This window comes from Nematostella vectensis, chromosome 6 (genome assembly GCF_932526225.1).
Source record: "Nematostella vectensis chromosome 6, jaNemVect1.1, whole genome shotgun sequence".
NCBI lineage: Eukaryota > Metazoa > Cnidaria > Anthozoa > Actiniaria > Edwardsiidae > Nematostella > Nematostella vectensis.
This window is the reverse complement of record NC_064039.1, coordinates 15412956-15430033: the sequence shown is the minus strand read 5'-3', so window position 1 is coordinate 15430033 and position 17078 is coordinate 15412956. Positions and strand designations below refer to the sequence as shown.

Sequence of the window (17078 nt, the reverse complement as noted above, 5' to 3'; positions counted from 1 at the left end):
TTTTTAACTAACTTGAAAGGAGTAAAAATCATAATAGCATTGCATGTGTTCATGTCATGTTTAGAGGGCCATATTATTATCTTTATATTTAGTGATGCTTTGATTAAAAAAGGTCACATTTTCATTTTGATATATCTCTGTGGGCTGGGACAAGATGTAAGAGAGGTATTACCTGCATGTTAGTCTTCAGGGGTCCCCTGCTAACAGAGAGAAAGCCCTCAGTTAACACGGAGGGTGGGGCAGATCTAAGCAGGGGAGGTGGGGCTGGTTTGAGGGATAGTTTGATCCAATAAAATGGGAGGATGGTGCTAAATGTAAGAGCTTTGACTTTTAGGGGTGGTACACCATCAAAGAAATTTAAATCAATGCTGTATGTTTAGACGTGGTCTTCCACTTCTTTATTCCCTATTGCCATCACCCTCTATCCATTGGCTAAATACAGGTGGCTCCAAACCCCTGAATTTGTCCCCTTATATAGTTATATGGGGCTTACTATAATTATCATACATTAGTCTGTTATACTGATGTAAGTGATCACACAAAAAAGTAGTAGTTGGAACACAAGTGGGTTGAAACACACACAATAACCTTTGGATATTGGAATTTACCAAATGAAATGGTCAAAGTCTTTTAAGACCTGGTTAAAACCAGGTACCGAACCCCGTCGCGATTTTTCTAACTGCAAATAATTTCTCTAACATAAAGCGATGGCCTGCAGAAATACAGGTATTTTATGCTCCTTTTAAACTTCACCTCCCGTAATATTGGGCTGATACGCGCATACAAAGCACAAAAGAAGCTATGTTTCCCTCTTTGTTCGACCCGGTGTCACTTTTTCAACTTCAAGAACGTCGTATAAATTTTCATATGAACCATAAAAAAATACTATGGCTTGATTTCTTTTTTATTTATCTAAGAGCCTTTTGAAGAAGTGGCGAGCTTATCTATGCAGCCAAGACCTTATATTTCGCAATTTTGTGAAGATAACTCAACGAAGGTTATTTATTTGTTTATTTACCAATTACAGCCTGCCCCTCACATTTGAGGATTGTTGGCTGGGTTTTTTTTTTTTTTTTAAGCACTGTCACTGGGGGTGGTCACTGCCAGAGGGTTTATTGCGTCCCCCAGTGGTTCTTTTACGTCCCTTCGGTTCAGGTTAATGTAGTGCAGCTTGAAGAGACGGGACCTCCGGTTTAGTGTCCTTATCCGAGAAGACTGGAAACACGGGAGAATAACTTCAACTCACTTGTGACAAATTCGATTCAAGGCAGGAACCAGGAAAAAATCCCCAGTTCAAGCCAGGATTCGAACCTGGGCCACAGCGGTGAGAGGCCGACGCGCTAACACACTAGGCCACCCGTGCTTCCACTTAGGTTAACACGATGCAAACACGTGAAAAAGCAATACATATAAGAGGATTTATTCACTATTGAAAATAACACAGGTACAATCGAAGCTGACCCTACTATTTGTCGTTATCTATAGACTTGAGGTTTCGAAGCTAAGGGAAATCACACCAATAATATAAGTGTGAAAAGCCTTCAAAGATCCCCATGAGTTTATACGCTTTGTCCCGCCATTTTGGTTCTTTGCATTGAATTTCTCTCTAGTGCGCATGCGTGACATTTTTTTTTATCCTGTCCTCCACGGTACGTTTATTGTCGCACGCCGCGCCCGCGGAGCTCCCATAAACTGATCTTGACCGGCGGTGTTGCCCATGAAAGGGGGGAAGTTTGAAACGGAGTCGACGTCAACGAACATCCAAACACAAAACAGTCTCGAACGTTTGATCGGTCAGCCTTCCATAGGGCTAATCTCACACAAAATAACCAGAAATAATTGGGCTTTAATACAGCCTGTCAAGAAAGCATTCCGATTGAGTATTCTATCTCGGCTTACAACGGTGGATTCTGATCGTAAAATGGCGTCTATCGGTTTTGGCGGAAGCCCTTTACGGCAAAAAGGCAGCAAAAGTGAGTATAATTCTTGCTTCTGATCTGTAAAAAACGCGGTTTAGGGTCTACCTGCGCTTTAGGGCAGATAATGCATGGTTTTGAAGGTTCACTTGAGTTGCTTTTGATAAATGTGTTGCGCTTCTCTACAACCATTCCCTGATTCCGTAATATTTTGATCATTTTCCGACCGTTATGAGAAGCATTATTCCATCTCTAAGTCTATACACGACGTTATGACAGCTATCCAAGCATTTTTATAGCGAAAGGATGGTTGGATTAAACTTGCTAAGGTGGAACTACTAAGGGTTGACTGAGCTTTAGAGTAATATCTTTCGCATCTCTTTTGTACTTAACCTTAAAAAAAAAGCGGGACCAATCGGCTGAATACTCATGCGGGTACAAAATGTTTGCGAAATACGTCATAGAATACCTCATCTAAACGTTATCGCATATAGCAGCTATGTAGCTTATCTTCTAGTCTCTAGATTTTTCCATAGACCTCATACACTTAATGAAAACAATAACATAAAAGTTTGTTTGTTCCAGTTTTATCTGTGTTCTCTATTATGTTGTCATTCTTCTTGTTTAATTTGGTGATTTTGTTTACAGTTCACAATGCGAAGAAGTTTTTGTCTTTGCAAGTATCCCAGACAAGTCATGCCTTGTCTAGCGAGTTAAACCATATGCTACGAGCTCAGACACTTGCCAGAAAAAGAAAGAAGGTCATCAACGAGATCTTCACTACGGAGAAAACATACCAACATCATCTGCATACCATCACAACAGTATGTGCAGATGAGTTTACAGCATATGGTCAAAATTGTTTATTAACTGCACTTGAGACAGGCCAAGTTGCTTTCAAAACAAGCTTCTTTGTAAAACAACATGTAGCTTTTGAGATATATGGTATCTACTTTTCCCCCTGTTTTGTTTCTAACTAGAAATTAAATTTTCAGGTCTTTGTGAATCCCTTGCGCCAAGCCTGTATAGTGCCACTGAATGTCCTGAATACAATATTTTCCAATATTGAGGGAATTGAAGCTATTAACAAAGAGCTCCTGAGCCATATGGAGACTCTTGGTGTCGGCGATGCTTTCCTGGCAATGGCCCCTTTCATCAAGCTCTATAGCACTTATGCTAATAATTTTGAGGCAGCAAGTCGACTGCTCCAGGTACATGGACATAAGATATTCCCACAAATACACACAAACACAAGGTACTCCCACAAATACACACAAACACAAGATATTCCCACAAATACACACAAACACAAGATATTCCCACAAATACACACAAACACAAGATATTCCCACAAATACACACAAACACAAGATATTCCCACAAATACACACAAACACAAGATATTCCCACAAATACACACAAACACAAGATATTCCCACAAATACACACAAACACAAGATATTCCCACGAATGCACACAAACACAAGATATTCCCACAAATACACACAAACACAAGATATTCCAACAAATACACACAAACACAAGATATTCCCACAAATACACACAAACACAAGATATTCCCACAAATACACACAAACACAAGATATTCCCACAAATACACACAAACACAAGATATTCCCACAAATACACACAAACACAAGATTTTCCCACAAATACACACAAACACAAGATTTTCCCACAAATACACACAAACACAAGATTGGGCTAAATACATCAGAGAAAGATACATCAGAGAAATCTCTTGCAACAGAAATTTACATAAACAAAATAACCCAAAAATCTAGTCACAATCGATAAAAAACATATAACTTGTGTGGTATCTTCCTAGAATATTACACGGTTTGTCTATAATCACTTATTTTCTGTATATTATAAGATATATCTGATATCCGAAAAGTGTGAGCTCTGATTATACACTCTAGAATCCTTATATTCTGGATACAAGGCTGCCAGTGCTCAGATACCCAATAAAGCCAACCTTGTCCCTGGTCTGTGGTCAGTATTTTCAAGACCTTTTTTTTGTGGTATTTCATGCCACACACACCTCACCTGTTATTTACCAATGCAACGTCCTACAATGCTTGCTTACTGTTACTATTTCAACATATAGGAGTGGGAGAAAAAGAGTCCAGAGTTTTCAGCCTTTATAACAAGACAAGAAGCCCTGGAGGAATGTCAAGGACTGAACATCCGAGCACTGCTTATCACACCTGTGCAAAGAGTCCCTAGGTATGTTATAGGTATTTATTGAAAAAAATAGCAGGTTATTAAAAAATATTGCCTTTACTTGACTTTGATAAGAGGTTCAAGTGATGCTGAAGGGTCCATCTTTTTCAGCCTGAAAATATCTTTAGGGCTATCAAAATATCCTCCAAATAGGGTCTACCAGAATATCCTCCAAAATTTGGATGTGCTCACACACATTTTTTTGAAAGCAGGATTTGCACGCTTGTTATTGCTCTGACAGAAAATAAAGGAGATGGACAGCTTTTGCCTAAAAATCAGGATACATAGTGTTCACCTTTAGATCCACCAATTTTCCCCAAGTTAATGTTGAATACAACAATTTTTGTTCAAAAGGAGGGGTATGTATGTTATCATAATGATGGTTGCAAAGCTAGTTTTCTTTTATGTCTAAACTAGAGCTATGTGTTCTAGGTACAAGTTGCTTCTTGAAAGCTTATTGAACAAGACTCCACGTGATTATCCAGACTTCAGCAAGCTGGAAGGTAATAATGCCCATTAAAATATCATACACATTTCAAAATATGAGTGATTAAATGCAAGAGCTACTGTAACATCTCCTGTAAGAAGAGGGCTAAGAGGCCTCAGTGCCAGTAGAATAAGTAGCAAGAGCTGAAAGCCAGATATATTGAAGTGAATGACTTTTATCAGGTACACAGACATTAAACTCATCACTCTTCATAAATTTGGCGGCTAGGTGTTCAGTCTGAATTGGTCTCTCTCCTGCACTGGAACCTGTTAGTCCAAGTGGAATACTAACATATACTTACTAGGGGTTGGTAGGAGGGGGCAAAATAGTCGCATCAAACTGCTGGAAAGACCTGAAAACCAGTAATAATTAAGTATGCAGAAGTGGTGGCCACAACAAGTGAAGTCATGGTCCAACAAATGTGCCCTTCAACGATACTGCTGACAATTGCGCATGCTGGCTTGTCGCACAATCCCCTCTATCGGCATCCATAGGCAGCACCCTGATGTGATTTTAACCTTGCCTGAATGCATACATTTGAATCAAAATGGCAGACCCTGGAGCAGAGCCTGGGTTACCACACAGGATTAGCAGTTGATCCCAGTAGTGGGTCTGCTGGCCATACATTACAATAACATAATGACGCTGGAAATGTTGTTTGAATAATTCCTCCAGCTTTGGGGCATTTATTTTTTTTTCTTTTCTCTCTACACTTCTCATGTTTGGAAAATAAGCACAATAGGCATCATTTGTTTTACTGCTTTTGAAAATTAAAGCAGAGTGTACCTCTATTTTTCTCCAATCACTTGATATATTCTTTGGCATGCAGGTACCTAGCCAAGAGAAAACCAGAAGAGACACTTAAATGGATTGAGGGGTCTAGAAAATGGTTTGCTAATGGGTGAACTGTTTTATTATTATTTTGTCCAGAGGCAACTTATGAAATAGCCAAGGTGGCTGAGCACATTAACGAGAACATCCGTCAACATGAAAATTTCCAGAAAATGCTATCAATACAGAAATGTCTAACAGGCGAAGGTGCTCCTAAAATTCTTGCCCCCGGTAAGTGCTGCCATTATTTGATGCTTTTGTTTTATAAGTTGTTAGCCAGTGCTTTACCTACCTTCGAGTTGTTGTGGGTCACTAATGGGATTCACGTCCAAGGTATCCTACTGCAGAAAATTTTGTAATTTTTGAATAGGACATATTTAATTACACTTTTAATTATTCTTGCATTTAGGCCAAAATTAAATCGTGACGTTAGCTTCCTCCACAGGTGTTGGGGCCTCTTTGGAAAAAGGGCTTTTATCAATTTAAGACTACCTGTGGCCTAATCTTTGGTCACCCTCCCCTCTTCTGGTTTCGGTTCAACTCACCACAGGAAGCCGAATTTATAACAATACTGAAAAAGTAAAATAAATAGCTACAAAAAACCACTCAAGATGCTGACGAGGCTACATAACTAGAAGCAAAAATATGTTTTTTATCTCATTATTTAAAAATAGTTGTGGTTACAACCCCATCCGGCGGTGTTGTTGGGCATGGGGATATAGTGAATTAGGTTTGCGGTGTTGTTGGGCATGGGGATATAGTGAATTAGGTTTGCGGTGTTGTTGGGCATGGGGATATAGTGAATTAGGTTTGTGGTGTTGTTGGGCATGGGGATATAGTGAATTAGGTTTGTGGTGTTGTTGGGCATGGGGATATAGTGAATTAGGTTTGCGGTGTTGTTGGGCATGGGGATATAGTGAATTAGGTTTGCGGTGTTGTTGGGCATGGGGATATAGTGAATTAGGTTTGTGGTGTTGTTGGGCATGGGGATATAGTGAATTAGGTTTGCGGTGTTGTTGGGCATGGGGATATAGTGAATTAGGTTTGTGGTGTTGTTGGGCATGGGGATATAGTGAATTAGGTTTGCGGTGTTGTTGGGCATGGGGATATAGTGAATTAGGTTTGCGGTGTTCAAGTTGAAGGTGTTGGAAATGTGTAGATAGATGCCTTTTTTTAATGAGGGATTCACTTAATATCACAATGATAATGTACGCATGGCCCTCAACAGAAACAAAATAAATAAAAACTATTTACAAATCTGTTTACAGCTAAATCTTTGACGAAACTATTTACAATAACAATCCTTTGCTGATTTATAAACTTATTTACAGAGTTGTGATGTATTCTCTTAGTTTTGCGGAGAAGGCGGTGATTGACTTTGCTTCTTTGATTTCTAGTGGCAATGCATTCCACCTTTTAGCTGCTACAAACTTAAAGCTGTCTTTTGCTAATGTAGTCCGAGCCTTTGGAAGTACTAAGTTATGGTTTGCTGCATTTTTAGTGTTCTTGTTATGTACATCACTACACTTAACGAAAATATCTCTGTGTGTTGGAATGTTGGTAATATGTAAAAGTGTTGAGTGATAGGGGTGTTAGTGGATGGGGTGTAGATGGGTGTTGCATATGGAATAATTATGATAGTTATGGATGTGTTTAGGATGCTGGATGGTTTGTATGGCAAATTAATTATGATTTTCTAATGAGCATTATTCAATAACTATTGTTTTATTTTTCCCCAGGGCGTTTTTTTATCAAAGAAGGACCTCTCCTGAAGGTATGTTTAATAGGCTACAAAACTGCACATATTCCTGTTCTTTTAGAATATCACTATACCATTTACTAAAATTTGAAGATTTAGAATGTAGATTTAGAATCCTTTTTTTTTTGAAAACGTGTGTACCGTAAATGATCTATTAAACACCGGATGTGTTTATTAAATTTTGCTGGTCTGAGGGGGAGGCGTTCAATAGATAGGAGGTGTTTATTATAAACTATAACAATATAGCAGACCCAGTGGATTCTTATTTCAGTCAGGATTAGTAAATTATAGCCTGCGTAGCAAGCGTCTCTTGACATTGAGCAAGTCAAGTAGACGCCAAGCTCCTATTAAGCAAGAAGGCAATTTAAGTTTATTTATAAGATGTGTTCTCTTATCTAGGCATGTCGGCGGGGATCCCAAGAAAGGATGTTTTTCCTGTTCTCTGATATTCTTATTTATGCTAAGAAGAGCAGCTCACTTGACAAGGAGCAGTGGTAAGGAATGATTAGGAAAAGACGACCCTTTTCCGCAGGCAACGCCAGCTACTCTACACACTTTATTAAAAGAATGATTTTCAGTTGAGGCTAGCCGTTCTTTTTGGAGCATCTCAAGTTCAGTGACTTTGCAGTATATATATATGAAACATACACACCAGCTATTATTTATAAGATAACGATACCAATAAACCATAAAAAAACACAAATGATAAATTACAATAGTATAATAATTCTCAAACAAAGTGTATTTTCTATAGAAAAATAGAAACAAAAAGCCTAAGCTGTCGTGGTCTTGTACCAGAACAATGAATACAATCCACAATGAATACAATACTCCCTGAAGAAGTGTTCGTAAAGAAGAAAATTTGGCAGAGTCGAATTCCCGTTTTTGGTGTATTCTATAGAAAAAAAATACGTATAAACGGATTTGCCCTCATTGCTTATCTTTCGTCCGTTCTGTTTTTGGTTGTTCTGTGGACGAGATTCCTTATTCACTCTTGTTTTTAGTCCGCTGATAGTGTGTTTTTAGTCGTTCTGTGTTGCCATTTGCCTGTTTATTCATTTATTGTGTGTTTATATTTTACTACTACAGCACGTATTCTTGTCGCCGTGTTTTCCCGCTCTTTGAGTGCACTCTGGAGCAGATGTTTGGTAGCTCTGTAGACACCGATGGTGCTGCCGATGTTGGCTCACTTTTCAAGGTAAAACCTGATCGTCACATGCACAACAGCACCAGTCTTCAAAATCCACTACTTACCCCCTTGGGCATTTCTTATCGAATGATCGCCAAATACTATCCCTTTTCCATGTAACCTCTGACTGCGTACCCCCCCCCCCCCCCCCCCTCAGCAAGTACTGATTGCAGGGGGGACACCGAAATATGGGGAAAGCATAAGCTGGTGGGGGGGCAAGGAAAATTTTGTTCCTCCTGAAAGGGGGGGGGGCAACTAAATTTATCCCTTACTTTTATCAAAATCCTCACGCCCCCCCCCCCCTCCCCCTCGGGATAATAAATGAACTTTCCCGCTAAGTTATCTCATGTTGATCTCACGGTCTCGTTGAATCGAATAAAAAAAAAATTCAGAGAAGCACTGTAAAATTTAGGCCGAGAAAGAACTTGGTTACAGTAGATATAGGAGAGCCTTTGAAATCTTTGAGGTTCGAGGTGAAATTAACCCCTGCATAGTCCTGATGGTTCCAACTTCTTGCCGTAGTTTGCGATCGCGACGCTACTGTGAGTTTACCGTGTCACGAATGATTTGCATAGACCCGCCCCTAAAGTTTGATTGACTACGCGCTATTCCCAAACGAGACAAAGATGTTGGATGCGCCTCGGTCGCCCAACAAAGAATTTAGCTGTAATACCCGTAGACCGTGTAATACCCGTAGACCGTGTAATACCCGTAGACCGTGTAATACCCGTAGACCGTGTAATACCTGTAGACCGGAATACGCAAAAAGAGAACCGCATAAAGGGTCCCGAACATCAAATAAGAGAAAATGTTGCTAACTAATTAGAGAAGCTGTTTTTTATATATAAAACTCCATTTAAAAATTTTAGAAGCATTTTTTTTTTCTTTTAATAAAACTTCATTTAAAAAACGTCTACATGAAAGCACTCCGCTTAGGGGTTAATGTCTAGCAATAACAAGAGTTTATGATACCTGCTTTTTGTTATACCTAAAAGTCACCGATAGATATATACCTTAACAAATTCTTCGATTTAACAGCTTGTGGATTATTCACGAAATTTTCCATTTTCTTTCTTAAAAAAAGAACACCCCCTAGAAGAAATTGGTTGAACATGATTGACCGTGAGTTGGTGATAATTGACCGCGGTGGTGGTGGTGGTGGTGGGGGGGGGGGGGGGGGGGGGGGAGTTGAATCTCTTCTTAAATTGGTTAAAAAAATACATTTTTTTATAGACAAAACTTCTTTGGAACTCTGTATAAATTATGATCTTTTACAAAGTAACAAGGTTTTAAGCCGTTCTTTAAAACCGCCTTTCACCAATGCGTACGCGAAAAAGTTTGCCGCAGAGTTTCCGTATCGTATGATATCCGTAATGTCCTGGAAGGTATGTGAAGGGTGACAAGAGCTTGCTTGTTTGCAAATAAAATAACTTATGTCCACTACATTACTGGTTAGGAATATGCCAACTACAATTGCTACGGAAACCAAACCAGCATGCCGAGCTTTAAGCGTATCTCTTGTTTTTGTATCCGTCGTGTTGCTCTCTTCATCGTTTGGTCTTTGGTTGGTAACTTGGCTTGTGATTTGATTCGCGATCTGGCTCTGGACGTTGATAACTTTCCTGTGTCGCCTTATCACGATTAAGATTCTTGTATACGCATAGATCATGAACAGGATTAGAAAGGAAAAGATCAGCATGAAACAAATTTCCGCTTCGGATTTACCTCGCTCTATTACCCTAAGCCTGTAGAGATTTCTAGGAACGATCATCGCTAGTCCAAGACACCAAGATCCCATGATCAGGAGAAGACACCGTGTATTGTGCATGAATCTCTTGTAGAAATATGGGTGGACCACCGCTAGATAGCGATCAAGTGTCAATAAGCAGAGGGTAGTTGTTGACGCCGAGAAGGACGTCTCTTTGATGACAGTAAACACGGCTCTATTCCTCCACGATGCGCAGATGAGAGGGTGGACAGAACATACCGTTGTGTTCAGTATGTTGAATGCTCCGACTAGGAAATCGGCGACAGATAACGACAGAATCAGCCAATACGGCGAGTGTTCCTGCCGCATTTGTCGGTTTGAGCAGACTATGAAGACAACGAGTGAATTGCCAACTACTGCAATGATGGCAAATAACAGTTGTGATGCGAGACCCCAGTCCATGTTCAAATTATCCTATCTTGCTTCTTCATAAAGCGCAGTTTATATAACAGTATGGACCATCTGTCAGTATATGGCAGGTGTATGGAGGCAGTCATTAGAACATAACTTAATTTCTCTTTGCTCTTTTAGTTTATAGGGTCTTTTTTCCGCTTTTTTATTTTTATTTTTCGCTTGCTTAAAGGTGTTGTTTACCACTTGTTAATAATTGTTTTTACAACTATAAAACGGTGTATTTCTATATTCTCTCCGTAATTTTTAAAATCAATTTATAATCAAAATTCAGTTCTTTAAGTTTATGTACTATTAATTCTACACGTTTTCATAAACAAAGCGATGGTGTTTTTAATAGAAAAAGAAAGCAATCAGCATTTTTTAATTGAGCCTCCCACGTCATCTCCCCACCACCGAAATGCACAATTTGAAAAGAAGAACCTAAAAAAATACGAACTATTTTTCCCCAAGGCCAACAAAGGATCAAAACAAATCTACTTTTTGAGTAAAGATAACCTCATAATTCCGTTACGTGCACGGAAGTTAGAAAATAATAAAAAAGCGGCAATGCGTTTAATGACTTTCGTTTTATGTGCTCGAGGTTTGCGGCGTCTAGTGCTATATGAGCACCGTGCTGTAAAACCCATTCCTAATGCTCACTTGAGTAGCTAATGCTTTGTATTTAATTATGCGCCTTTCCGCGATATCATGCGCATGGTAAACAGCCTCTGCCAGCCGCCATTTTGTCAACCTAGCGAAGAACCAAGTGCGGAAAAGCGCCCATTTCGGCTGATTTGGGGAAAGCCAATGCGACATTTTTTATTTTATTTGATAAAAAAGGTATTTAATTTTGTTTTGGATGGTAGATTTCGATGTTAGCACATTGTGTGCCTTTCAATGTTAAATAAAAACAATAACAAAGGTGTGGCAGAAAGGGATCTTGAAGGGTGTTGGGACACATCTCTGAGGGCTGCTGCTAGGGAAACTTGGAAACGCTATAAATCCGCCAAACATTTCTAAAATTGGATGAACTGAGACATGGCATCATTGTTAATAAATATCTCAATTTTGATGACGGAGTTCGCATATCACGGCCGCCATCTGGGATTATGCGATGCGCAGGGGGATGGATGCTCATCCCCCCCCCCTCCCCCTGCGCATCGCATTATCCAAGCCGGGTTATGCATTATCCAGGCCGGGTTATGCGAACTCCGTGTTTTCGGGGTTTTCGTGCCGGAAAAACTAAGCGTACAGGTAGGCTAACCGGAAGTAGAATGATATACGCATGCTCAATTGGATATTCTGATAAAGCCTGGTTTGCAATTCTTAAACATAATAGTATGCTATATAAACTGTACATTTCTCAATAGGTAGTATTTTATTTCAGCAAAAGTTATAAAAATATATAAAATAAAAAGCCTGGTTTGTATTTCTTAAACATTATAGTATACTATATAAACTGTATATTTCTGAATAGGTAGTATTTTATTTCAGCAAGAGATATAAAAAAATGAATTGAATTTTTATTATAATTTCTTTATTTGTAAATTAGGAAAATCCAGGTGCTAAATACGGTACGCACGTCGTGTTTGCGAATGCGTAGCTGATATAGCAGTTGCTTTTACCTCGATACCTCCTGTCGTAATGTTATGCGCATGCTCGTCGCTGATCATGTGATAATGTTTCCAGGTCACGTGCCGAGACAAGACCTTGTTGCTCTACTCCAAGTCCAAGCAAGAGGCGGCCACGTGGTTCAGCGCGATTCGAGACGCAATCAGGTGAGTCATCAAAATTCTAGTTTTTTTTAGGAAGCCTAGCACCGAGCGTTCTTTCCGGGTAACCTGTGGCTGGCCGTGAGGTCAGATAGAGGGTTTTGGTGACGCCGCATTACCAACTGCTGGAAACCCGAGAAAAACCTCAGGTTAAGGATGTCCCCGGGGTTACGTTTGAAATGACGAGGAGTTAATTGAACGTTTCCAATTCCATTGGCCGTGGATCTCCGAGGATTATTTCTGCATATTTAGAAAGTTTGCTTTAAAAGTTGGCCTTTTTTTAAATGGCAGTTGTATACTTATCTGGAAAGCTGGTATATATTTTCCTTTTAAGAAACGATAAAATATGTGGTTTCAGTTATATCTATATTATAAATTCTTGCAGATGGCTTGAAGAAACAATTAACAAAGTCGTCCTTTATATTTGTTGATCAACTATTCGCGAATTTTAGAACCTGTACTATACAAATATAGATGCCCTTGGGTAATCTGTGTATCGTAACTCGCAATGCTTCATGGGTATCAGATAGATACAAAATAAGCGTAAATGAAAACAAGTCAAGGCTAAAAAGGTATAGAATTCATCTTCATGTGCCTTTAAACATTCGCATGGCTTTCAGATACCAAGATTCAGACATTTATATGCTACCCATGAAGCACTGCGGGCTACGACCATTGATTGACCCATGATTTCAAATATTTATGTTGGAGATCCCGGACATTTCCCTTGACCTTCATACGGGGTTCCTGTGGCTGGAGTATTATTATTGTATTCTGTAATAACACGTTTTTTCCCTATCTCCAGTAACCTCAAGAGCAACCGCGCGTCCCTGAGACGAGTGAGCCGTGGCGGCGAAAGCGAGACGGAAAAGCAAAATACGCCATTGCGCCGGTCAGCGGCTGTTAAGAGCAAGATCATGTGCACTCCAAAGGAGTTGCGCCAGCGGGTAAGACGTCTCAAGACCTGCGATATAAAAGGTGTCATTTGTTGAGTGCTCAGAAAAGATGATTTGCCCCAACGATATTCTTAGATCTTATATTGTACTCGACCCTACACAGTCATCTCTCGCCTATACAGACACCCTGCTATTAGGGAAAGAAAGAAAATCACCGGTGGAGCATACAAAGAAATGACTGAAAGTCACTCCCGTTATTGCCGACTCTCACTGCATAGTTAGTGCTATGCTCACTATTAGGGAATTACGGACACTTAGTGCGGTGCCCATCGTAAGTTTTTATAACTGAACTCTTGGTATAACGGACACTTTCAGTGTGATAACCGCAGCAATGGTAGCTTGAATTCAACCAATTCGTGTGATTGGCTAGAAGAAAGAGCAAGCTATTGATGTTTCTGGATATCTTGTGTTTTAGGCAGCAAGCCTTGACTGTGCGAGCCCCGCTGTTTGCCTCAAAGACAGCCTTTATCCGTTGAGAAAAGAACTAAAGGCGACGAAAAGCAACAACCCCACGAACTCGATCCTTGGCTGCCGGACGCCGCGAACTAACAGCAAAGACTCACTTATTTCTGGACCGGGAACTTCCAACGAAAGTGACACAAGAGATTCTGCGACTGATGACGTCACACTGGAAGTTGGCGTAGACGATGGAAGTTATGTGGATGAGAAAGGGGCATTGAGCGACAGCCCTTGGATAGAGTCTGAATCCGACGACGACGACGCACACACTCCCAGCGGGCTGCTGAATTCTGATAGCGAGGCTATGATAGACACTTCAGCCACGCCTTCTGGCGCCATTGACATTTCACAGCAGTCCTCGGTTAGCTCATCGGAGAATGGGCCTGGGTCTAGTGATGAATGTAATGGTGTAATGACAAGAGGACGAAAACGAAAAATTTTTATCAATGAAAAAGAGAACCAGGTGATCCATTGGCTCATGGATTAGCGTTATAAAGTAATAGTGCCACCTCAATGGCCAACCTCTTTATCCCGAGGGTTTCCTAGGTACAGCTGTAGACACTGCGGCGTTTTCAAAGTTGATACATTAAGCCACCCCTATGATTGCCATAGTTTCAATTTCGTTATAACGAACTGTGTTCTGGTATCCCAAATAGAGAGTCCACCTTTCATGGTCCAAGGGTGGCCGTTCGAGTTAACACTGTGCTGTATTTAGATATAGAGCTAATATAGGGGTTAAGATAAGCGTTGATAAGATACTTTGTCTATGATCCAAGGTCCAGTCCTCTTTTGCCTCAGAGGTTTGGCTTGAGAGCAAAAGATATCGTATGCTTTCTTGCTCTTACTCATTAAGAAAAAAACTATGTAACTAAGAGTGTTTGTTATTTTAGAAGGTGGACACTGTTACACAAATTAGAAAGCGTTCCAGTTCAGGCCTGTTCTCAAAATATTTTTATTGACATTTTTATATCTTTCTGCCCCGTAGGTGTACAGCCTCCACAAGCCTCGCCAACACAAAAGAATGTGCTTCATTCCCAAGTTTTCTTGCGTGAGCGCCAAGAGATCGCCTCTGACCGAGAAAGGCCGTTTGTAGTCTGGTATCTATGTAATATACAACAACAGCCTTCAATCGTGCATTGGTCAATCTCTGATTGGTCAATAGTCCAATATAAGAGGACACGCACTCTTTTAATTGTATAAAACAAGTAGATCAGATTTTTTTTAGCGTTTGTCCTCTAAAAGATGCACAGAAGACGTCACAGCGTGTCACGAACAACAGTCACGCAACTCGACTTAAGGGCCCATGGTACTACTCGTTGCTACGAAAGGGAGAAGCGCTACATTCGTTTAAATAGACTAAAATTGCTAAACGTCTTCCAACTTGGTTCCGTGGCCCAGTGGTTATAGCAACTTTGACTCGTTAGCCAGCGCTCCGGTTTCAATCCCCGGTCTAGTTTTTTTTATTTTTATTTTCTTCGGAACTCCAGTTTTAATTTTCTTTTTTCTTTTTTTTCCAAGAGATTAAAATAGACTTTCGACATTTTGTAAAAGTAAATGCAATTTTTATATGTTTTTCGAGAATAAAAATAAATGGCAAAAACACAAGATGGCGGCCATTTCCAATCTCTGATTGGTCAATAGTCCAATATAAGAGGACACGCACTCTTTTAATTGTATAAAACAAGTAGATCAGATTTTTTTTAGCGTTTGTCCTCTAAAAGATGCACAGAAGACGTCACAGCGTGTCACGAACAACAGTCACGCAACTCGACTTAAGGGCCCATGGTACTACTCGTTGCTACGAAAGGGAGAAGCGCTACATTCGTTTAAATAGACTAAAATTGCTAAACGTCTTCCAACTTGGTTCCGTGGCCCAGTGGTTATAGCAACTTTGACTCGTTAGCCAGCGCTCCGGTTTCAATCCCCGGTCTAGTTTTTTTTATTTTTATTTTCTTCGGAACTCCAGTTTTAATTTTCTTTTTTCTTTTTTTTCCAAGAGATTAAAATAGACTTTCGACATTTTGTAAAAGTAAATGCAATTTTTATATGTTTTTCGAGAATAAAAATAAATGGCAAAAACACAAGATGGCGGCCATTTCCGCGCGAGAAAAACACGTTAATTTTGAACATTTTACAACAATTGTGATTTTTTTTCAATCAAACCATTAATATTACCATTCCTAACAACTTAGCGCATGGGATTTTTGATTTTTGAAAAAATGAAAAAGTTATTGCCAAATATGTGTTTTTCAAAGAACATAAATATTCGCCATTTCTCGCGGTATCAAACTTTCGCAATTCCGATACGTGAACGTTTAGAAAATAGTAATGTTAAAATATTTCTGCAAAAAAATATGTTATGTTTTAACAGTAGCTTCTCCGACACGTTTTTCTGTTCTGGGTCACGTGACCATGGGAGGGAACAGATGACGTCATCACTTGTGTGATTTATGTCTAAAACACTTATGTTGAAAGTTCCAGAGAAATTTAACAAAAAACAGAAGCTTTTATAAAACAAACAAATTTCCCTAGCAACGGACTCAAAAGATAATACCATAGGCCCTTATTCTAGTACATAGATTTTTAATGTAGTATACAGTAATGTTTATGAATTTACAAATAATTAGTATAAGTTTTTCATCAGAATTGTAAAGTTACGCGTTTGTCTGTAACTATTGTTTAAATAAATATCTTAATAAAAATAATGATAGCAGACTGACGTCACTTTGCATTTGGACATCTGGAAGACAGACGCACGCAACAATGAGATCTGTTTACATGGATAGATTTTCGCAAGTTGTTTTTTTCCACAATTCTTTCCAATCAACTAAATGTCAAACAAAACTTATACAAACACATGGCCCCCGCTTATTCACCGAATAACGATTTTGCGCCTCTCTAGAATGTTCACATACATAAGACACATTGTATGACAGTAGCGTGATAAATTATGACGGGTATTTTACTTTTGTTTCCGTAAAAAATATGTTGAAATTTGACATGCTAGCGAAGAGCTTTTCGACCGGTATGATACCAATAGTCACAATCGAAATAAAAAAACCCACAGTGGCAAAGCGGTGAGGTCATGTGACTACGGCGGCAAGGACTGGATTTTTGACCCACACTATTATTTTTTTTTTCACTCGCTAAAAATAATAATAATTATAATCAATAATAGTGTTGTACTTGGTGTGTTATCACGTAGAAAAAATAAACGAAAAAGACATTTTGTATGTACTTAGCATCTTTTATGTGTTCATATTTGATACTTTGCGAACCCACCCCTGGATGTTTCAACCGT

At 39.4% G+C, this 17078-nt stretch overlaps 2 protein-coding genes across 3 annotated transcripts; one reads left to right on the top strand and one right to left on the bottom strand.

Annotated features, from left to right (window-relative positions):
• The first annotated feature begins 1707 nt into the window (after positions 1–1707).
• Positions 1708–16492, top strand: LOC5503586 (FYVE, RhoGEF and PH domain-containing protein 2). Of its 2 annotated transcripts, XR_007312011.1 has the most exons (14): positions 1708–1973; positions 2565–2740; positions 2912–3127; positions 4048–4166; positions 4596–4666; positions 5581–5712; positions 7221–7255; positions 7640–7734; positions 8330–8438; positions 12280–12368; positions 13168–13309; positions 13734–14240; positions 14763–14931; positions 15411–16492. XR_007312011.1 is itself a non-coding variant. In XM_001624546.3 (13 exons), the coding sequence occupies exons 1-13, from the start codon at positions 1718–1720 to the stop codon at positions 14868–14870; spliced, it is 2055 nt and encodes a 684-aa protein (XP_001624596.3). In that variant the 5' UTR covers positions 1708–1717; the 3' UTR covers positions 14871–16492. The 2 variants fall into 2 exon arrangements, 1 of the variants encoding a protein (XP_001624596.3); XM_001624546.3 differs by having other exon boundaries at positions 14763–16492.
• LOC116611525 (5-hydroxytryptamine receptor 6-like) lies at positions 9623–10609 on the bottom strand. The gene has a single exon (XM_032371877.2). The coding sequence runs from the start codon at positions 10597–10599 to the stop codon at positions 9691–9693; it is 909 nt and encodes a 302-aa protein (XP_032227768.2). The 5' UTR covers positions 10600–10609; the 3' UTR covers positions 9623–9690.
• Positions 16493–17078: the final 586 nt, after the last annotated feature.

What these genes read in the sequence shown, in the direction of transcription:
- LOC116611525 (XM_032371877.2), bottom strand. Translation starts at nt 10,599, where the DNA reads ATGGACTGGGGTCTCGCATCACAACTGTTATTTGCCATCATTGCAGTA.
- LOC5503586 (XM_001624546.3), top strand. Translation starts at nt 1,718, where the DNA reads ATGAAAGGGGGGAAGTTTGAAACGGAGTCGACGTCAACGAACATCCAA. An exon ending in ATCTGCATACCATCACAACA is followed by an intron (nt 2,741 to 2,911) that starts GTATGTGCAGAT and finishes TTAAATTTTCAG; the next exon opens with GTCTTTGTGAATCCCTTGCG. An exon ending in CCTGTGCAAAGAGTCCCTAG is followed by an intron (nt 4,167 to 4,595) that starts GTATGTTATAGG and finishes TATGTGTTCTAG; the next exon opens with GTACAAGTTGCTTCTTGAAA.